This window comes from Schistocerca piceifrons, chromosome 5 (genome assembly GCF_021461385.2).
Source record: "Schistocerca piceifrons isolate TAMUIC-IGC-003096 chromosome 5, iqSchPice1.1, whole genome shotgun sequence".
NCBI lineage: Eukaryota > Metazoa > Arthropoda > Insecta > Orthoptera > Acrididae > Schistocerca > Schistocerca piceifrons.
In genome coordinates this window covers 335,365,110-335,388,432 of record NC_060142.1, presented here as the reverse complement: position 1 = coordinate 335,388,432, position 23,323 = coordinate 335,365,110, and the positions used below count along the sequence as shown (strand labels likewise).

General features: G+C 38.0%; 1 protein-coding gene across 2 annotated transcripts in view; it reads right to left on the bottom strand.

The window, feature by feature from the left end:
* Positions 1-8,071: 8,071 nt before the first annotated feature.
* Positions 8,072-23,323, bottom strand: part of LOC124798301 (farnesyl pyrophosphate synthase-like) — a 48,259-nt gene continuing 33,007 nt past the window's right edge. For both annotated transcript variants that reach the window (XM_047261635.1, XM_047261637.1), the window contains exons 5-8: positions 18,324-18,488; positions 13,706-13,783; positions 13,459-13,593; positions 8,072-9,321 (exon numbers count right to left, since the gene is read on the bottom strand). In XM_047261635.1, coding sequence (XP_047117591.1) covers positions 9,121-9,321; positions 13,459-13,593; positions 13,706-13,783; positions 18,324-18,488 — 579 coding nt within the window. In that variant the 3' untranslated portion in view covers positions 8,072-9,120. The remainder of the gene's footprint in view (positions 9,322-13,458; positions 13,594-13,705; positions 13,784-18,323; positions 18,489-23,323) is intronic.

Genomic DNA, 23,323 nt, shown 5'->3' with positions numbered 1-23,323 from the left:
TGCTCGAATGTGGACATTCAAAACTTGAAATAGCGTTAAGCAACAAATGCTTTGTGCTCCCTGGCGAGAGCCAATCATCTCAATAAACAAATCTCCAGTTAATAATGAAAGTTTAAAATAAATTTTGTTACTTCAGCTTTATTGTATTGCTGCCACAAACTACATAATTGCACACATTTCAATAGTGACATAAATGAAATGGTCTTTCACAGTCGACAATACATTGCTTCACTGTTCACTATGATTGATACCGACCAGATTTAAACACATTCGTCTTGCCATGGTACTTTTCCAGCATTGTTTATGAAGTAATCAGCGAAAACATTTCTTCTAGAATTAAGTGAACTTCCTACTTGGGTCGTTGGGACTTCATTGGCCAGATCACATAGGCCCTGTATACTTAAAGTATTTTCAAAGTTAAAGCCATCTCTGGAACGACAGCAGTTGTGAAGGACACAGCATTTGATGATGCTAACGGTGAAGTTCAGCTTAACATTGATAGATCTGTGAAATATTCACTCTACATATCTCCAAGCACGACTTAAACAGTAGTTAAAGATACGTTTCTTGTAGGAGAGGAAAGTTCCAATGTACAGTCTCATGACGAAATTAGAACGAGAAAACGCTTCATCCCCCAATAACGTAAAGGGCACAGAAAGTTCTGTAGTTCCTGATAGAGGTTGTCCTTTTGGTGGGCTTGGTTGGCCACTTTCTAGTAGTTTATACAGCTTAGAGTTTTCGAAGATATTACTATCCGATTCTCTACCACGAGATCCAACTTCAACATAGTTGAACAAATAGTTTGCATCTGAAACTATGAACAGAAATACAGAATGGAATTTCTTATAGTTGTAGAACTGAGAACCACTGAAATCTGGTTTAACTATTCTCACATGCTTACCATCTAAGCTGTTCAGGAAGTCTGCATGCTTTTCAAATCTCTTGGCATTTTTCACTCACCTTTCATCTGTAAATTTTGGTGTACACTCTTCACACAAGACTTCCCACATAGCTTCACAAACTTTCCTTACTATTGTACACAGTGTTGTGTGACCGATTCTATATTGATAATGTAGGTCAATTAGATTGCAGCCATACCCAGATATTTGCAAAAGATCAATATTAACTTAATAATAGTAATAATAATAATACTGTGTGTTTAGTAGCATCCCATTACACAAAAGTTTGTGTTTTGTTACAGGTTCAAAATTCATGAAAAGGTGGAATGGTATTAAAGATTCCTTCATTAAATGTGAAAGGAAACGCACAAAACCAGGGCAAGGAGGATTTCGTCTTTAAGGTATATATACGCCGATCAACTGTCGTTCCTTACGACCACAGTAGATCCAGGTCCCATGCAAACTAGTGTCAATGATGATAGGGTGGCTGGTAGTGAAACTGCGGATGAATTGACAGCAGAAACACCATCACCTGCACAGAGTGAGCCTTTGAAAAATTTGGATAATGCACCTGCTTCCAAACAACGCAGAATAATTGAAGATTCTTCATTAAAATTCATGAATATTCCAGTACCGTTAGATTCACCCAGAGCACTGGATGAGGACAAATTATGTTTTGAGTCACTGGTTTCTGCAGTTAAAGCGTTGCCATTTGACGTTAAATTGGAGTTTAGATGCGAGGTGATTAATTTATTGCAAAAGTTCAGAAACATGGCTGAAACTTTCAAATTTAGTGCTCCGCAATGTCCTAAATAAAGGCAATCTAAAGATCGTTCTGCACACTGCAACAATCAAGCGAGTGTGTTGTCTCGTGGTTCGCCTATCCGGACTCACGCACATGCCAGTTCCCAGCAACACCATGGCTAGCCCTTCGTCCTACAGCAGCATATATGTGACAACAGGAAGTGAGGATTCTGTAGAAATTTTTGATATCCATACTCAACAAGTATAGAAAAGAACAGTATTTCTGTGTGTGTTTGTAATTATTTTTCGAATAAATATTTTGTTTTGAGATGTGTGTGTGTGTTGTTCGACTGCACTTTACGTATTCTTGTATTGCACTGAAGTTTCTGCACAACGTTGTTAATTACTTTACAACTGGAATGAGATTTCCATTCCGCAGCAGAGTGTGTGCTGATATGAAACTTTCTGGCAGATTAAAACTGAGTGCTGGACCGAAACTCGAACTCGGGACCTTCTGCCTTTCGCGGGCAAGTGCTCTAGCAACTGAGCTACCTAATCACGACTCACACCCCGTCCTCACAGCTTTACTTCTGCCAGTACCTCGTCTCCAACCAGAAAGGCCAAAGGTCCCGAGTTCGAGTCTCGGTCCGGCACACAGTTTTAACCTGCCAGAAAGTTACTTTGCAACTATTTATGCAAAATATTTCAACTACTGGTACTCCTAATCTACTGATGTTAGTTATGATGCTTTATATAAAAATACATTAGTAATATACCATATACAGTAATACAATAACAATATCGTTGATATAAGGATACCATTTACAGTTATAATCCATTTCACTATATTTTAGCTTTTGATTAAAATAATTAACATGGTGTGAATACTTATATACTTTCTACTTACCTCAAAGTCACGGCCAACATTTCTTGAGGTGAAACCGAAAGCCTCATCGCAGAGTCAGGCTTTTTATGAATGACTGCAGTTTCACTGTTAATTCATCAAACGACTGTACAGTCATTAAAAAAAAACAAGGGCTGACATCGAAATAAGTGCCCAAGGAATAGAAAAGCAACTGGTATCACTCAAAAGAGGAAAGTCCACTGGACCTGACAAGATACCAATTCAATTCTACACAGAGTACACGAAAGAACTTGCCCCCTTCTAACAGCCGTGTACCGCAAGTCTCTAGAGGAACGGAATGTTCCAAATGATTGGAAAAGAGCACAGGTAATTCCAGTTTTCAAGAAGGGTCGTCGAGCAGATGCGCAAAACTATAGGCCTATACCTCAGACATCAATCTGTTGTAGAATTTTAGAACATGTTTTTTGCTCGCGTATCATGTCATTTCTGGAAACCCAGAATCTACTCTGTAGGAATCAATGTGGATTCCGGAAACAGCGATCGTGAGAGACCCAACTCGCTTTATTTGTTCATGAGACCCAGAAAATATTGGATACAGGCTCCCAGGTAGATGCCATTTTCCTTGATTTCTGGAAGGCGTTTGATACAGTTCCACCCTGCGCCTGATAAACAAAGTAAGAGCCTACGGAATATCAGACCAGCTGTGTGGCTGGATTGAAGAGTTTTTAGCAAACAGAACACAGCATGTTGTTATCAATGGAGAGACGTCTACAGACGTTAAAGTAACCTCTGGCGTGCCTCAGGGGAGTGTTAAGGGACCATTGCTTTTCACAATATATATAAATGACCTAGTAGACAGTGTCGGAAGTTCCACGCGGCTTTTCGCGGATGATGCTGTAGTATAGAGAGAAGCTGCAGCATTAGAAAATTGCAGCAAAATGCAGGAAAATCTGCAGCGGATAGGCACTTGGTGCATGGAGTGGCTACTGACCCTTAACATAGACAAATGTAACGTATTGCGAATACATAGAAAGAAGGATTCTTTATTTGATGATTACATGATAGTGGAACAAACAGTGGTAACAGTTACTTCTGTAAAATATCTGGGAGTATGCGTAAGGAACGATTTGAAGTGGAATGATTATATAAAATTAATTGTTGGTAAGGCGGTTGCCAGGTTGAGATTCATTGGGAGAGTCCTTAGAAAATGTAGTCCATCAACAAAGGAGGTGGCTTACAGAACACTCGTTCGACCTATACTTGAGTATTGCTCATCAGTGTGGGATCCGTACCAGGTCAGGTTGACAGAGAAGATCCAAAGAAGAGCGGCGCGTTTCGTCACAGTGTTATTTGGTAAGTGTGATAGCGTTACGGAGATGTTTAGCAAACTCAAGTGGCAGACTCTGCAAGAGAGGCGCTCTGCATTGTGGTGTAGCTTGCTGTCCAGGTTTCGAGAGGGTCTATTCTGGATGAGGTATCAAATATATTGATTCCCCCTACTTATACCTCCCGAGGAGATCACAAATGTAAAATTAGAGAGATTCGAGCGCACACCGTCGTTCTTCCCGCGAACCATAAGCGACTGAAACAAGGAAGGGAGGTAATGACAGTGGCGCGTAAAGTGCCCTCTGCCACACACTGTTGGGTGGCTTGCGGAGTATAAATGTAGATGTAGATGTGAACCCAAAACCTCCTGTTGCGTTGCTTGATGTATTTGTAAACAAAATAAGCAAACATTGCCTGCTTTCTTCTGCATACGTCCATATTGGTTGGCTCCCAATCTAATTAGTACTGCTGCGGAATAGTGCTGCGTGCAGTCATAGCGTTGAGTATGGCGCGTGGTAATTCGTTGCGGTCACAAGACTTGAGACTGGAAACAGGTACAGCTTTCCTCCCAGCATTAAAAACAATTTGGGTATGTAAGCTATATTTCTTATGCAGCATTATATGCCGTAAAATGCCCCAAACGCAAACTGGCCAGCGACTACATTTTTCACTGCAAACTTTTCAAAATATGTGTGGTGGTGTACTTTTAAGTATCACAATAGTTATGAGAAATATTGAAAAGAAAACCAGTTCATTGTCAAGCTGAGATTTCTGGTTATAACATACGAAAAAGTCATTTTGTTTTACCAAATAGTTTTCTCAAAATCGACTGAGAAAGACTCTGTAGCAGAGAACATACGCAATTCTAAAGGAGTGGTTTTTATTTTTTTACATGAAAAGTAAAAGTTTTATTGAGAAACTAAATACAGATATGGATGTAGTTTTGCTTATGTACATAAAACAATTTTTTTAATGCAAATCGGATGACTTGAAATTTCACTCCCTGTTGCGCGATTATCGCTGCGATGTTGCCGTGTGTGCAGTGGAATAGTTTTGATGCTGTTATCTCGCTACGAGCACGTGTGGCTGTTTCTCATCTGTGTGCATCAAGCCTTAGGAAGGATACAACATGAATGTAATCAGTGGAACACCTTATGTTTTGGAAACACAAAGACTAACGAATCCATCTTAGTGAAGACACTGCCTGGATGAGGAAAACTCATCACATCTACTCTTCAGAAGTACAACTGCGGCAAACTTTACTATGCTAGTATATTCTTGCATGGGCCTGCTTGGTTAACAAAGAACTGAACACAGTGGCCATGATTCACACAGATAAAAGACAATTCATTATCAGAAAAGAGATTAAAGAGACCAAGTTATCACGGTAAAAACAATACAGTTAACAAAACAGGACACCTAAAGAACTGACAGTATCAGCCTTCCATGAAGCACATACTAACTGGATTCTGGTTGTTCAACAAAAACATTTCATGGTTGAACTGCATGCTCTGCGCAACAACTTGCCTCTGCCACAAAAATCCATTTCAACCCACTTTTGAATAATGGTCTTATTCGTTTTGGTGGCTGTCTGTGGTTCATTGAATTACCACCACGACCACCCATTTCTTCTCAAAGGACTGCATCATTTCACCCACTTACTGACCCAGCAGACTCACATTTGTATGTAACATTTTGGGCTGATTCTTAAAGCTTGACAGGCAATTAAAAATCTTCTAAACTGATTCCTGCCTTCCAACATAATGGAGGCTCACTTTGCTCAACAGAGGCTCTATTACCAGCTGAACAAGTCGCACCATTGAAATCATTTTACGTCAAAGGGACCAAATTTTCTGGCCTTTATAACTCGAGTATGGACAAATGAGGAAGAAGGCACATAGTGCTCTATACACATGTGCTTTGTACCTGGAACTATGCTCAGAAATGTCAGCTGACAGCTTTCCTTGAGCACTACAAAGGTTTGTGGGAAGATGAGGAGTGCACAGCACAATTTATGCTGACAGCACTACCACCTTCCATTCCATGCACAAAGAGCTGGAGCTCTAGCAGGCTCTCGTGGCAAATGAGGCACAACTATCTAACACAGCAAGCTACCGCATAGAAATTCATTGCTCCAGATGCGCCTTGGTGAGAATAGGTCTTAGGATCTGTCAAATGCTGCCCAGGGAAGGTTTTAGAACAGTTGGAGCTGGATGGAGAAGGTCTCTTAGCATAGAAGCAGCAATAAATTCAAGACCAATTACACGAGGGGAGAGGAATCAGCCACTGATGCAAGCACCTTCACTTGGAGGTGCTCGAGTCACAACACTGCCTACAGGTCCTGAATCACCAGGAGGAATTTGCTGAAGGAGTTTCACCGACAACAGTAGGTGATAAAACACTTCTGAAACAGGTGGAAGAAGAGTACCTAATCCTGCTTAATAACTTCCATGTAGCTCATTAATCAAGAACAGATACAGTAAGACTCCAGCTGGGTTGTGTTATTATTCTACATAGGAGGATGTTTGTCCACACAGATCTTTGTGAGGAAAGAGATGGAAAGATACAAATGCAAACCCCTGAGCTTCAGAAGAGTACATAACCTTGCATCCTGTTCAACTGATTATCCCTCTAGAAGCTGACCAGTGTTGGGAGGATGTTTCGGGTTGATGCTCATAATTATACACACACTTACAATATTGATTATCTATGACTTGATCTGCATTACCTACTCCTTGACATACATTCCTTTAGGAAGAAATAAATTAGTGTTATATTGGAATCATGGTGGTGTGTGTCCGAGTAGGGCGACAGACGTGTTTCAAAACACAGTCGTAATTTATCAACTTGCCAGCAAGGCTTATTTTATTTTGTATTTGGCAGTACTGAGTGAATAATACTTAAATAAGGTGAATTATAATGAATCAATGGAAAATCCAGGATGGAATGTAGCAATGTTAGAGAAGGAAAGTTGCTATTCACCATATACTGGAGATGCTAAGTCGCAACAAAAAGATCCACACAATTATAGCTTTCGGCCACTAAGGCCTTTGTTAGCAACACACACACACACACACACACACACACACACACACACACACACACACAAGCAAACGCAACTTGCACACGTCTGCAGTCCCAGATAATTGAAACCAAACTGAGGCAGTGTGGTTTCAGTTATCTGAGAGCAGACGTGTGTGCAAGTTGCGTTTGCTTGTTTGTGTGTGTGTGTGTGTGTGTGTGTGTGTGTGTGTGTGTGTGTGTGTGTGTGTGTCTATTGTTGACAAAGGCCTTAATGGCAGAAAGCTATAATTGTGTGAATCTTTTTGTTGTGCCTATCACGACTCAGCATCTCCACTATATGGAGAGTAGCAACTTTCCTTCTCTAATATTGTGAATTATAAAGAAATATATCTAAAAATAATGTATCTGGGTAAGAGGTTAATTTCAAGTTGTTGATAAGAGTCAGTGCATTTGGAAGGTGCATGGCATATTATTAGAAATCATCTCAGTATTTCTCTGGAATGATTAGAAAATGCAAATCTTCATGGCTGGTAAAGGTAACAGTCCTCATTAAACCAACAATATTTCAGATTATAAATTCCACTTCAAACACACAGACACAAAAGAGGTGTCTGCTTCTTATTTTCACTGAATAGATTTCACTTGTCCTATCCTGTTATCCTCAGTGTGCTGTACATTGATCCAGCCTTTCCTAAATGCATGACACCACTGCTGCACTTTCCTTCACTCATTCTTGAAGATGATTACATGCCACCTAGTTCAGTGAATATTTCAATCTCATCATTGACTGGAATTCATATGTGGCTAGAATGTTTATTTTTGCACGTATTTTAATTTACTGTTATACATACAGAAACCAACCACCATCTGAAGAATTTTGACTAATTGTACAATCTTACCACTGCAGAGAAGCAATAAACCCACACTTTTGAGATGTGCATTTTATGTGCAATAATGGTGAAGAGGAACATGGTGTTTTCAGTAAGAAAGCATGCATTTGGTATGAGGAAACAGGCATAAATTTCAGGTGTCCGTTAGTTAATGGAAGGACGCAACTGTACAAGTTGATGGACTAAGGCAAATTATTCTGTGTAGTTCTTTCAAGATTCCAGTACAACAGTACACATACAAGGTCCATATCTACACCACAATGCACTTAATTAAGAACTATGTTTGTGCAGTTATTTTTCTCAAATATTTATGCCAAAAAAAATATTTTCTATAAACACAGTTTTTATTACAAAATTTTATTTACAAGTACAAAACACGCAAGAACCTACAGCACATTTACTACAAAAATACTGTTGTATTTCTTCATTGGCTATAAACATTCTCACTTGTTAAATGGCTCCAGTCCATTTAGCTGAACCATTCACCTAAGAAAGAACACACACACGGTATTTCAAAACAGAAATAATTAAGTCAAACTTTGAAACAAGCTGTTCCAGCAATCACCTGCACCTATGTGAATTTTCAGGACCACGGAACTCAATAGAACAGAGAAAATGAAACAACTGAAACAAAATTCATATCAATCTAGCGTTCATCATTGGAATACCATTAGGAAACAAAATCTGACTCTGGAATTGGCTGCATCTGAATTACTTCCTAAACTCCAGACATTTTAGGCCAAACAATAGTCATGTTTCATGTGCATCTTGTTGACACAGCCATAACAAGAACTTTGTTATAAAACATATTTACAATTATAAATTTAGCAGCTGTTTGGAAACTCAAAAACTCACACACAACACAAGAATTTGACTTATGTTTCTGTATGTTAGCAAGGCAATCGTAATTTTCAGAAAAACATCCAGTCTTTGCTCTCATGCAATGTTTAAATATTCGTTAATTTCATTACTAATTAAATCCAAGCACTTACAGTTGTACAATAAAGGGGCAAGATAAATACTTTACAGTTCTGAATGTACCAGATACTCACTCTTAGTACTTTATTACACAAAATGTGAAACAGTGAAATAGGAACAACGGATGCAGTCTCTTGCTGGAACACGATTCTCCAATTTTTTAAAAACTGAACAACAAAAGTTGTTTGCAGGGTGCCCAACGTTAAGATTGTTAGCTTACTGCAGTTATATTTAAGTTCTAATGACTTATAAATTTAGATACCAGCATTATAGTATTATCTTATATCTGAGAGTGAGGCAAAAGAAAAGCTACTGTACATAGCTCTTACAATCACATTGTTTCTCATTATTGTGCTCAAAGGCTTATTTCAACAATACATTTACAATGATTATTTTAACATTCCCGCCTATATATTTTCTCCATGAACTTGAAGAATAACTGGTGAGGCAGTCCGCGTGACATTTGTTGAATGTGTGTGCTAATAATGTTATAGCTCTCTTCTTCATAAATAGCATAGGTTGTTGGTATTCCTAGTTGCTCATATAGTTCCTTGACAGCAGCTACTTTTTCAGGGTCTTTGGAGGCATAACATTCCTACAAAGGAACAGTGACAGTAAAATTACTTGGATCTACCAGATCTTCAGTATAGTTGAATATCAAAAAAAGCGTAATCACAAATAAACCATATCTGAACACTCCAAACATAAAAGTGAAAATGAAAATACAACGGAGATACAAATGAATGAAAGTCAAATAAAATATAGAAGCACTTGCAGAGCGGCTGATATCAACACAAGGCACTTGGAGTCAACAATTTTCTTTCTTTATGTCCAGTGTCACACGTGAAACAAAATTTACTAGTTTTCGGAATCCTTTGGCTTATAGATAAGTGAACAGTCTTAAAGCTTAACAAGCTATGTCTTCAGCAATTTAATATCTCTACCAACAATTTACATTCAGAGCTGTTGCTTATCATCTGTCTTTGTATAATTTAAGTGTCACTAATTAATATCTGTTTCAGTATGAATAATTTAATCTCTATATATAAAAGGCAAGTCCTGACTGACTCATCATCGCCCAGCCCAAACTGCTAAGGACAGAAACTTGAAGGTTGGACAGGGTATGGATCTTATACTGTAGGCATCATTTAAGAAGGGATTGTCCAAAAATCCCATTCCTAAGGGGTGAAAAAAAGGGATGAAAGCCTTTTCGAGAGTATGTCACTACAAAGGGAATTTTGAAGATAGAACTACAAAAACTGGAATTTTGGTATCTCAGTCAGAAAATAAAAAAATATGTATTTCAGCAGGTTTGGGAATTCAATCACTGAGGGAGTAAACCAGTGGGTGAAAGTGTTTTCAAAATAAATAATTCCTGAAGAACTACTACAAGGATTTTTAAGGCCACATTTAAGACAATTGGTATTTGACTTCTCAATCAGAAATTAAAAAAAAATACATATTTGAATGTTTCTGGAACTTCAACCTCTAAGAGAGTGCAATAGAGGATGAAAATTTTTAAGAAAATATTTCATTACATTAAAGAAATTATAAAGGTAAATTTATGAAAATTGGTGTCTTACTTCTCGATTAGGTGTATGAGGTGTGATGGGGAAGTTTTAAGAAAGGGCTTGTAATCGTATAATGGTGGTACTTACATGCTACTGTGATACATCTCCTTCAAAATAGTCCCCTTGTGACTGAACACACCGACTCCAACAGTATTTCCACTTTTGGAAACATCCTTGGAAATTTTTTTTCTGAAGTGTGTTAAGGACACACTCCGTATTTGCCTGGATGTCTTCAATCGAGTCAAATCGCTTCCCTTTCAGTGAAAATTTCAGTTTAGGAAACAGGTAGAAGTCTGCAGGGGCCAAATCAGGGGAATATGGGGGTTGTGGAAGCACACGAATTTTAAATTTGGTCAAAAATTCAAAGATGGAGAAGGCACAATGAGCCAGAGCATTGTCATGGTGTAGCACCCAACTCCTGTCTTTCCACAATGCAGGCATTTTCTTCCGCACCTTTTCGCACAAACGCTCAAGGACATATTTGTAGTATTCATGGTTAATTGTCTGTCCTCCAGGTGCAAATTCATTTTGCACAATACTGGTAGAATCGAAAAAAAAAAAAAATCACCAACATTGTCTTCGTCTTTGACCGACTTCACCGTACTCTTTTCGATCGTGGTGAACCTAGAGTCTTCCACTGCGTAGACTGCACTTTGGTTTCAGGATCATATCCATACCCCCATGATTCATCACCTGTAATTACACTATTTAACAAATCTGAGTCATTTTTAGTCCGATTAATCAGTTCTTGACACACTTCAAGTCGGTATTGCCTCTGGTCACTTGACAACACCTTTGGAATGAATTTTGTGAACACTCAATGCTTGTTCATATCTTCAGTTAAAATTGACTGAACTGCATAAAAACTTAAATTAAGTTCATCAGCAATCTCCCTAATTGTAAGTCTATGATCAGAGCGCACTATGTCGTGAACTTTCACAACATTTTCATTTGTTTTTGAGGTGGAAGGATGGCTGGACCGTAGTTCATTTTAATAGTTTGTGAGTCTCAGAAGCTGATTTCCTGGTTTTAAAATAAAATTTCACACAAACTTGTCGCTCCGTTTGTAAGGTGGCTATAATTTTGGACCTTACAAGAACTCATCCACATACTTTGCCGTAATCTACAAACACAATTAGGTATCATGCGATAGGTTGTACATCGTATATATGAATATATAAAGGAGACTGACACTGTCACGTACGTCTTGTAAATAATTGTTAACGCTTATTGCGTGAAAGGTGACAGAGTGTCTTTATTATAAAAATGGCGTAATGAATGACTGCCTATATTAGTAGAGGTTGGAACGCCAGTGGAAATGAAACAGCAGGCAGAACTCAAGCTCTGGATGGAAGGCCCGCACAGGTGTTGGTCCTGCTTCAACACAGGAAGTAGCTAGACGGACGTTGTGACACCTGATCTCTGGAGCACAATAGGGTGACGGCCGACCGCTACTGTTGTAGGGCTGGAAGGATAACCGGATAATACTACTGAATGCTGAAAATCTTGGACACAGGTGAGAGGAACGAAGAAGAGGCACTTCGGAAACCACGCAGGTTGGGTTATTTACAAAGATTTTTACTCAGAAGCATACCATTGAACGAGTATAGGTTTTTTCTCGCAAACTTTCTGCGCTGGACGACAAAAGTCTAAAATATGGTTGGTCAGCATTTGGAAGAATCTGTAGAGAGGGAGAATATTCCATGGTTTCGGGAATATGATTAGTTTTCGGAATTACGATGGTGAGGAGCCAAGTCTTACTGGGAAGCCAACGCTGGAGAGACGTGGTCATCCACTGAGCGCCCGTGCGTGATGGTTGCTCGATATCAGATGGACTTGCTGTCTTTGCTCTCAGGATAGTTTATAGTTAGAACAGTTAGTACTGTAATGTTGCGAACCTATACGATTCTGGACTTCACCTCTGGGTTGCAAGTCATCGTTGAGTACACAGCATTCAGTAATTGAGAGCACTTCCTCTGCCTATACTTACGTTGAGACGTTATCTGAACTCCATCCTTGTGGTTGGAAGTTCGCATTTCTCGTCTGTAGAACACAGAGAGGAGAACACAGTATTAGAGCATATTAGTCAGAGGACCGCCTTCTGCTGTCCTAGTGTTTGAAAGAGTTTATTTGTGGCTGGAGTTCTTCCATCGTTGCAAACAAGTACGAGAACCGTCACTTCGATGCACCAGATGCAGTACATACGGTGACGTCGCAAATTGCTTCAGCTTATTAGGGCTATAAAAGCTAAACAGCTGTGATCATGTTAGTTTATTTCCACTGAGGTTCCACTCCACCGTAGATCACCTTTTAAAGTGGCATCTTCTAGTGTTCGGTACGTAGACGATTAAGTTATTTTGCATTATTTATATTAGACTGTGCAGTCATAATAAGGGGCAGAGTTGGGTAACTGTCAGTAATTTTACTTAGGAAATGTAAACTTTGAGATATAAAGGTTTTTTTTCAATCTACAATAAATATATAAGCAGGAACAACATTTATCATTTAGTAGGATCAGTTGCCTTCATCATTCATTTATGTTTAGATTGTAATTTATAGAACTAAGAGATCCTAAGATCTGCTTCAGGGGGTAGCCAGACAGGGCCAAATCTTCATTTTAGCATTTATTATTTTGCGCTGTGCACATTCATTTTACAACCACCTGGAGTAGCATCTTTGACGTTTTTACGTCCATTTTCATGCAGAGAGAATCCGGAAACAAGCTCTAACAGACCCGCACTCAACCAGCTGCCACAACAAACTGAATAAAGGAATTGCGGTTTCCTGTCAGAGGACGTTCCAGGACAAGGCAATGACTCACTCCCCATCCTCCGTGTACCTGCCCGCCAAACCAGTAAGCAGTAGCGGATACATTGTTAAAACTTTCCAATCACACTTCGTAAAGAAACATTTGTTAGGGGATGAAAACTGCTACGTAAATATCTCCACAAGAATGCAAGGGGCATGATTAACAAAGACTTTGGACTCCAGCTACCAGAGTTGCTTTTTGCATGGAAATGTTAGAAGATGTTGCAATTCGTGAACAACATAAAATTTGATTAAACAAAAGCAAATAAAATATCTGCTAGCCATACTGTCTATGTGAGTGAAGCAGCTGGCACTAAGCAAGTATAACAGTAAACGTATATATAATATCAAACCTCAAAAAATGCTCTCTGCTCTGGGGTTGCTCGTTGTAATGCAACGACAGCTAACCAGGAGCATTTCCCATCAGCAATGTCGCTTCCAACTTTTCCTGTTATTTCTGGATCACCAAAGCAATCCAAGAAGTCATCCTGCAAAACAAAAAAGGTGGTATTTTTGGCCAATGTGTGTACACTAGCAAATGTATATAATTCAATTATTACACTGTTACTTCAAAGTATTTATAAATACAAGTCAACTTACTTGAACCTGGAAAAAATGACCCATTTCCAACAGAATTGTTTTTGCTTGTCTGTGCATTTCCTCATCGTTGTAACCGGCCTGCAATAACAGAAAAATTACTTACTTTACACAAAATATTATTAAGAAACAAAAATGAAGATAGGCAGCAACTCAAATTCATCTGATTGACATATAGGCCACAGACATGGCTAACAGCACACAAAATGTCACTAGCTTCGGAGCACGTGCTATTCTCTTGTTGAAAGAACAATGACATATGGGAAGGCTTTGAGTGTGCAGGGAAAGAATGGTGTGGGGAAGTAATGTGAGGCATAAGATGAGAGACAGGATGCTGTCACTGACAGTAGGATGATCAGGATAGTACACGGAAACAATCACAGAACTGGCAGATGGGGCAAAAAGGAGTAACAGAAAGAGAATGTTGGCAAAAGAGAATACATGGTCTGGAGTGAATAAAGATGAGAGAGGTAATGTTAAGAGCAAAGAAGTTTTGGCACAAGGAATTGTGAGAATGGAGAATGTGCTAGAGGAAGAGTTCCCAAAGGACCTGGGTGATATTGGTGGTAGAGAGATTCACGTGCCATGAGTTCTAAAGTAACTGCTGAGGTGTGCAACATGTTCAGTAACTAGGTGGTCGAGTTTGCCATTAGCTACAGTTTGGGATTGTTATCATACACAATTGAAAGACTGTACAGGAAATGCAACGAAGCTAGTACATGTTATGGCTTCTTTTAGACGTGGCTCTAACTTTTGACAGGGTAGGACATTTCTGTGAGTCAACTGCAGTCAGGAGTCTGACAATGGGTGTATGGGACAAATTTTAGAACCGGGAACTGGGTTTTCTCCAGGGGAATGACTGATGGAGTGCAGGATTAGTAGCAAAGGTGGCACAGAGATGGACTAGAATATTCTGTAAGTTGGGCAAAGAGTAGCAGGCTACTGTTTTGGGTTATGAGTGTAGAAATTTGAGTAGAGTATCCCTTATATTTAGGCATGTCAGGAGGTAAATGAAATCCTGGTGAAGGATTTGGCTGAGTTTCTAAATGCCTGGTAGGTATTGGATTACAAGAGACATACCGGTTGGTACTGGTTCATCGAGGTGACTGATTTATTTTGTGCCACAAGAAAAAATGGTGCAAGAAATCTGTTTGTGGACTAAATGAGGAAGTTATGAGCTATCTCTGAGGGTTCTGATGAGGTAACTGGAGTATGTGATTAACTCATACTTCATGGTGCCCATGGGTCTCAAGGCTGAGGTAGGGGCTTTCTGATGTGGAACAGATTACATACATCAAACTGGAAGCCTTGTTGGTGTGAGGTGTGCTTGAATTGCCAAATTTTTCTATGCGTCCATCTGAGAGGTGTATAACAATACCTAGGAAGATAGCTTGTACGTCTGAGGACGACAACATGTAATAAATATTCTGCAGACAAGGGCAGAGGTCCCATTATCATAAGCTCATTTTATAAAAATCAATGAATCTGAACCAGACAAGGGGTTGAAGGTGTTGACTGGAAGAGAGGAGCAAAGATTATGTTTTAATGTCTTATTCACTTTACGGTCACCAGATACAGAGCCCAAGTTTGGATAGCATAAAGATGAGAGGAAAATAAATAAATAAATAAATAAAAGATCAGTCCCATCATATTTGAAGAAACAGTACCAGAATTTGGATTGTTAAGTTTAAGAAAGTCATGTTAAACACATCTCAATAGCTGGACATTTATCTGATCTTTGTTCCTCCCAACTTTGAGTCCAGTATCTTAAACACTGCATTATTTTCCTTCGTGTGCTGAGTATTTAGGATGAATTCCTGTTTGCACCACCAGACAGCTTCATGTGAGATGGTTCCATGCAGTTGTCCATGGTAATTTCATGCACTTATTTGTAGATCTGGCATTCAAAGGAATAAAACTTTATGGCTAGAATGTGGTTGGTCAAAAGATTCAGGAATGATGTGATGGCTTTTGTTAGGATACTGGGAATAGTAGCCCTCTGTGGCATTGTCATCGGCATGTGGAGACACTGGTGTAAAAGAACATTGCATCCACAGAGAGTAGCAAGGAGTCTTATGGTAACAAGACAGAAACTGTGCAAAGTCAGTGAATGAAGTAATTAGTGTCTTAAACTTAAGTTGGAAGATCACAGGCAATTGGTTAAAACTGTTAGTCATGAAAGGCTAGGGATCTTTCTGTGAGAGCACTGCAATTAGGTACAATGGGACAATCACTAGGAAGGTTCATGGATTTGGATTTGTGTAGCTTTGGAACCGTTGATATATGGGCACACATGGGGCTGTCATTATGAGGTGGGAAATGGATTCACACGACAGGTTTTGGAATGGATGCAATGTTACGAGGAACTATTGGAGGTCACATTGGACTTCTTGGTAAGCACCAAAAGTGAAAGTGTCAGAAAGACGGTGGAGACCCACAATCACTTAGCAACTGCAATTCAGCCTTTGTTTGAGGAGGAAGGTGCAGGCAGATTGGAGGTGAAGAATTCGAAGAAGCTTACCAGGGGGTAGCTGTCTGGAAGGGGGAGGAGGACCATTATTGGAGAACAGCTGAAATGTCTGTGTATATTCAGCTGTATTTTCTAGTAATAGCGTAGGCTTGTTGAATATTAGTGTGGTATGACACTACTGATACAAATTTGGGCATGTGTATGTGATTTTAATCTAACTTTTCTCTACATCTATATCTAAAAACAAAGATGATGTGACTTACCAAATGAAAGTGCTGGCAGGTCGACAGACACACAAACAAACACAAACATACACACAAAATTCAAGCTTTCGCAACAAACTGTTGCCTCATCAGGAAAGAGGGAAGGAGAGGGAAAGACGAAAGGATGTGGGTTTTAAGGGAGAGGGTAAGGAGTCATTCCAATCCCGGGAGCGGAAAGACTTACCTTAGGGAGAAAAAAGGACGGGTATACACTCGCACACACACACATATCCATCCACACATATACAGTTCTACATCTTATGCATGACTGACATTGGTCAAGTGAGATGCTTAGTAACAAGCACTGTAATTGTTGTTAGAACAAGGAATTTATCTCATGGAAAAACATTCTTTTCTTTCAGAACTGCAGGAGCAGATTTACTAATTTTTGAATTTGTAAAGTTTGATATCGTGAACTTTTCTTAGACGTGTAAAATAAAGGGTACTATCATGAACATCCACATGACATTTGAGAAATGAAATATGACCACTACAGATAAAAAGGTTTTAGCTGGCTGATGTCAGGTCTGGCAGTCTAATGGACAAGCAAGTGCCTGGAAACTGAGAGGTCATGGGATCTAATTCCAATTGGACCACGAACCTTTCAGTTCACCATCAACCTAGCCTCCCCTTTTCAACGACATGAGGAGTTGCCAGGAACAACATGTGGTTTATATTCCGTATTAAACTGTAGGCCTCCTTCCCCAGATGGATACCTGGGGTAGATTAGGGACACCAAATTCACAAAAGTGGTTTCCAGATTAAAGACTTGTAGCTGGCTATTGAGCCATTCGAAATTATTATTAGGTGGTGAATACCAATGTTCAAAATTTGTAACATACTTGGCCTATTTACAATCCTATTGTGATATAGTATTCATGCTACCTTGTGCTGATTAAAAATTATAGCCCAGAATGTAAGGATCACAGTTCACATAAGACAAGTATGTTAGCTATGATGTTAGATCGATTTATTAATATTAATACTTTGGAGTCTGGCCACTTAGAAGAATATTGGGCCTAGGAAACCAGTCATTTATGCCATTGTGTAAAGTGTTATTGGCACATGTGTAATTGATGTATCTTCAAGAATAATACATACTAAAAAAGGGCCAAGCTTCAAGATTTATTTTTCATATTTACTTTAGTTCTCTGATAGAGTACAAATTTTAAAATAATGATGAAAGAAAATATAATTATCCTCCCAAGAGAAATGTGTGATCTGGGCAATTTCTTGCTTACTCAGCAAACACGTTGTACTTGTAGCAGAATTATAGGAAACTGTGAAACCTAACAAGTATAGGCACAATATTATATCAATGCAACTGTATTGGCTCAGCCAGGCACAATAACAGCTGCTACATTTGCTAATGCTTCTTTCCAAATAATTCCAGAAACTGACAGCAAAAGGCTGCAACAGTCAAGGACCAGGTTCGTGAGATGTCCGTACATTTTTCTCATATGAAGTGAGTCCAGTTTGAGTGATAGCGCTCATGAGTTGAAAAAATTGCAGCCTGACCTATACTCGGGCTCAGTGCTTTTAACAGAAATTTGCGGCCCAAGCTTGGCTTGGGCTTCATCTCCGAAGTATATTAATGCTCCAAGCCACTACACTGCACAGCCAAACATTTTTCTGTTACATTTTGCTACTACACTAAAGTCTGTCAACATGAAGTTCTTCAGCTAGTCTGATAACTTACACCTTTCTCATTGCTCATAAGCACTGGACATAGTTAGGAAACATAACACTAGTTCTAATGAAAAATTTAATCATCATACAATATTTCAATGCTATAACATCCTCACTGATAAAACAATACATACTACACTAAGTAATAATGTTTCGCTATCAGTCACTTAAGAAATGTAACAAGAAAACTGTGACTTGCCATATACAGTGCAAGTGCAACTGGTAGGTGGAATGAATAATATGCAGTTTTGTACTTCACAATAGCATTGTAGCGATCCATGGTGAATTTTGCATAATTTGGTTTCTTTCCTGATTGCGATGTTGAGAGATCAAGAGCTTGCCCCATATGAGTTTTCAGAGTGACCTGAAACAGATTTTGGACATTATTTAAACCATGAATTATATGATTGCAACAACATCTCACTAAAGGTATCATTCAACAAACCATTATTACTGTAAGACTTCATAAATACCAAGTACAAATTTATTATTACAAAATATTGATTTTATGGTAACAGAAAATTTATCTTTGAGCTGATATGAAAAAAATGTTTTCAGCCTATCAATTGAGTATAGCCTTGATTTCATATTAACATGAAGAATGCCAAACTTTCAGAACACAGTGTATTACCAATAATTTCACTTTGTTGATACACACACACGAACTCTTGACAAAAAAAGTCTTATTTCATCAGAGCAATAAATTCGTTGGGAGAGTGTTTTCAAAGAATGTCGATGACCTCTGTCTCTATCAGACATTTGTATCAGTGGTGCATGTTTCTCTGTTGAGGAAGACAGTCAGAAATTTTGGGTACAAGTTTTTCATCACATAAATCTACAAATGTGAAAAATAAATAAATAAATAAATAAAAATTTGGGCATTAAGAAAGAAACACTGTTGTACTGTGGACGCACGATGACACTGACAGAAAAGTGCAATGACACTTCTCAGTCGTCAAAAATGGATTGATTAAATAGTTCATCATGTAGGGAATGTTCACAATACACCATGAAAGATGTGTTTTGTGTTAAGTGTAATTACTGGCTCTATAAACAGTGTACGAAAGTGAGTTTAAAACTCAAAAGATGATCCTCCATGGTTGTGTCCATAGTGTTTACATTTTGAAATAGCTGAACACTCTAGTACAGTGAACTCGAAGGAAGAGATTATTAAGTTGCCTCAAAGTGACACAGAAATGCTGAAAATGGAAATTTTAATGCTAAAACAAGAGAATGCTAAAATAATTAGTGAACGAAAATACTGTGTGTGAAAAACAATCGATTACTGAGCAAAGTGGCAAAAATTCACATTTATGCAATGTGGTGAATAAAATTACAGGTAACTCTGTCTGTGACATAGCAAGTGATAAATATAAATGGAAAACAGTTACCTATAATAAAGAAGACAAACGTGTAAGTGCAACAAAGAAAGGAGGTGATGAATATTGATTTCCTGTTAATCGGTGATTCTATGCTAAAAATGTTATTGTGATGGACTGGAAGGTTGATGTTCCATCTGTAATTTGAGCCTATCAGCTAAATACATATTTTTAAAACATAAAGAGTGTGAAATTGAATACAGCCAAAAATACTAATGAAACTAAAAATAGACAGCTAAAAACGTGTTTTGATACACATGGGCAACAACTCCCTCCACAACAGCAATGAGGAAGAAATCATGAGTGAAACAAGAAATCTGATCAGATCAGCACAAACTGTGTACACAACCTCTAGGCTTGTTATTAGTGGTATTATTCACAGAAGACAGGCAAGTGATGCTTAAGTCAACACAATAAACAGTGGCATTAGGGAACTGTGTGACACGTGTAGGGCAGCAATTCATTGCCCAAACAAGTTTTTACACAAAAAATGTATGGGAAAAGACTGACTACGCCTCAATAGGTTAGGTTCTGTAAACTTACACTACAGTATTCAGGGACGTCTGTAAAATACTAAAAAGGAAGGGAAACATACATTTTGATGAGAGTGACAAAGTAAAGACACAAACCGAAAATAAAAACTACAGATAATAGAGAGAGGATGCAAATGAAATTACTGTCAAAAACAAACATTCTCTATTGATACATTGGAATATCAATAGCTGATCAGCAGAACTACCAAACCTTATATACACTAAAATTGATGAACTTAAAATTCTACTTTCAGAATGTGCAGATACTAAAATAATCTAATTAAATGACCAATGATTAACAGAAGACTGTAGACACGTTTTAAATAGTATTAATAATTTTAAGATAGCAAACAGCTATTGTAGGAGAAACAAATCTCATGGAGGCTCGTGCATTCCTGTTGACTCCTCAGTAAGTTATAAAAGTACGACAAAATTTTAAATTTTTAAATGAAGAGAATGTGTGTGACAGTTACTCTATAGAGTTAAGAGATCTGAACACAGTGGTTGTAGCAGTTTACAGAATCCCTGGATGTACTGTAACAAAGGCATTCTTAGCTAAATTCAACGTCTCCTAAAAAAACTTCAGAAAGAAAATAAGAAAAAAAAGTTGTAACTGCAGCAGACTTCGACAGAAATATGTTAATTGGAAACAGTAATCCCACAAAAATTTTTTACTTAATTCGCAAATCTGATTTCATGTTCAGTGACCTGCATTGGTAACATGATTATAGTCCACCAACTTGAAAATGCAAATAAATACTGCTCAAACCTATGTATATTGGATCACTCCATTCTGTGTACTGAGTTCCCAAAAGCAAATAAATTTGAGCCTACAGGAGTATATACAGAAAGGAATTTTGGCAAAGTAATACATTTTTATTCTGCACTAAACTAAGTAGTGTAAGCTTGCCTGTAGAATACTACAGTTCAAGTAACATAAACTTTGGCAAATTTTAAAATTGTTTTTAGATATATTTAATACATGTTTTTAACCTAGATCTTGTCAAAAGGAAATATGTAGTAAATTTAAATGGATTATATGAGAAATAAAAATTTCTAGTGCCAGAAATAAACTACACTATGAGTTAAAATCAAATAGAAATCCTGTTTTTTGTTATATTTATAAAATATTGTAAAGCTGTATTCAGGGATGTTGTAGTGGCAACTAAAAAAATGGCAAATAATACATTTTATTCTCAAATACACAAATAAGACAAAAGCAATGTGGTCAGTTGTTCGGTCAGAATTATGAGCCAAAGCCAAAAGATTTTGAAAACTAAATTTGAAAATGATATTATAATAAAACCAGCTCAGGAGTCAAATTGTTTCAATGAATTTGTCTTAAATGTAGCAATATTGGATGCAGATATGGCAGCCTATCTCGACAAGGCAAATTTCATAAACTTGGAAAACAACCAGAACACACATTTTAAAGAGTCTGAGAAAAATCACCCAAAGGGGAAAAAAAACCTCATACGGTTGGGATTAAATAAACATTCCTGTAATCAAAAGCATGCACATCATTATTTCACAACCACTGTCACTCATTATAAACCAATCTTTTGAGGGGGTATATTTTCCAAATGTACTGAAATATGCTGAGATGAAACCCATTATTCAAAAAGGGATCAACAGAAGATATGGGGAATTACTGCCCGATCTCTCTTCTGCCGGTCATCTTTAAAGTTTTTGAAAAGACTGTAGCAAAGCAAATTCAAAAATTTCTTACTATAAATGGCATAATTTTTAAAAACCAGTTTGGGTTCCAACACAGAAAATATGCTGTAAAAGTGCCACCAATGAATTAAGTGAAAAAATATGCTCAACATTAGATGAGAGTAAAAAGGTCACAGACTGAGGACAGTTTCACAGTTTGAACAAGGTAACTATACTTTGCACCAGGCTGCCGAATTCCCCGGAAGGCAACTTCTGGCCAAATATGCCATACACACATTTCATTTTCAGCTCCATCTGAAGGGATAGTGATGCCAAAGTAGCGTGACCACTTCAAAAATTTTGGCTCTCCTTCTGTACATATATTTATTTATAAGCCATTACATAGCTCTCTTCTTTATGGTCTGAACATATTTTCAGCAATCTCTGCTTTCTGACTTAATCAATTTTGTTTACATACAAATACTTTTGCTCTATTTGGTCATATATTCAGTTTATCTCTCCTGAAACTGTTTCCATTGTTTTAGAAATTTCAGTAGATATCCTACATAAATATAGGCCAGTGTGTGTGTGTGTGTGTGTGTGTGTGTGTGTGGGTGGGTGGGGGGGAGGGGGGGGGAAGGGGGGGGGTATTTTACAAACTTTCTGTATAAAAAAATTACTAAATATGTAATTCTTGACTATCACTAGTGTTCACTGTACGACATCATCATACTGCCACAGCTGTTTCATAACAAGGAATTTGATTCCAGAAATTGGTATCTCGGTTCTTGTCATTGCATTTCAAAGGGATACAGACGTAATGGTTTTACGAAAATGATGACCCATCATATTGCGAGCATAACTGCCATGTCGCAAACTCACAAGCTTATCACCTCACTTATTTATTGGCTAAACTAGTCCAACTTTATCCTAAATTACAGTTTTTGCCCCCTTTTGGGTACATTAACTGTAAATTTTATGAGACCAGTTCTGTATTTATTCAACTTACGGTAATTTAATTTGATGCTGAACTAACACATTTGGAAAAAAAGAAATGGCAGAGAATGTGAGAGGCTAGAGACATTTAGTTTTTCATCGATTATTGCATTTAATATTCAGTTTCAAGACAGTAAGGTTGTTTCTGCTGTGGTCTTCAATTTGAAGAATAGTTTGATGCAGCTCTCTCTCCTAGTCTACCCTGTGAAAGCCTCTTCACCTCTGCATCACTACTGCAAACTACCTCCACTGGAGCATGTTCCTGTAGCTAAGCCTACAATTTCACATTTTCTTCCATAACCAAACTGGTGATTTCTTGATGCATCAGGACGTGTGCAATCAATTGATCTCTTTTTTTAGTCATGGTATGCCATGAAGCTCTTATCTATACAGTGCAAATCGGTATCTCTTCATTAATTGGTAACACCTACCAATAGGCAGGCAACGAACAAAATAATATCAGCATGTGCATTTTTTGCACACCTCACAAGCTGCAGTCACAGCAATGGAACTTTCAGAAAAGGGGCCCCAGTTAGGGTTAACAAACTTTATCTTACAAAAATTTAATAGCAGTTATATTTTTACTCTTATTCAACACACAGTGAGTGAGTGTCTTTTACTTAAGAGAATGGCTT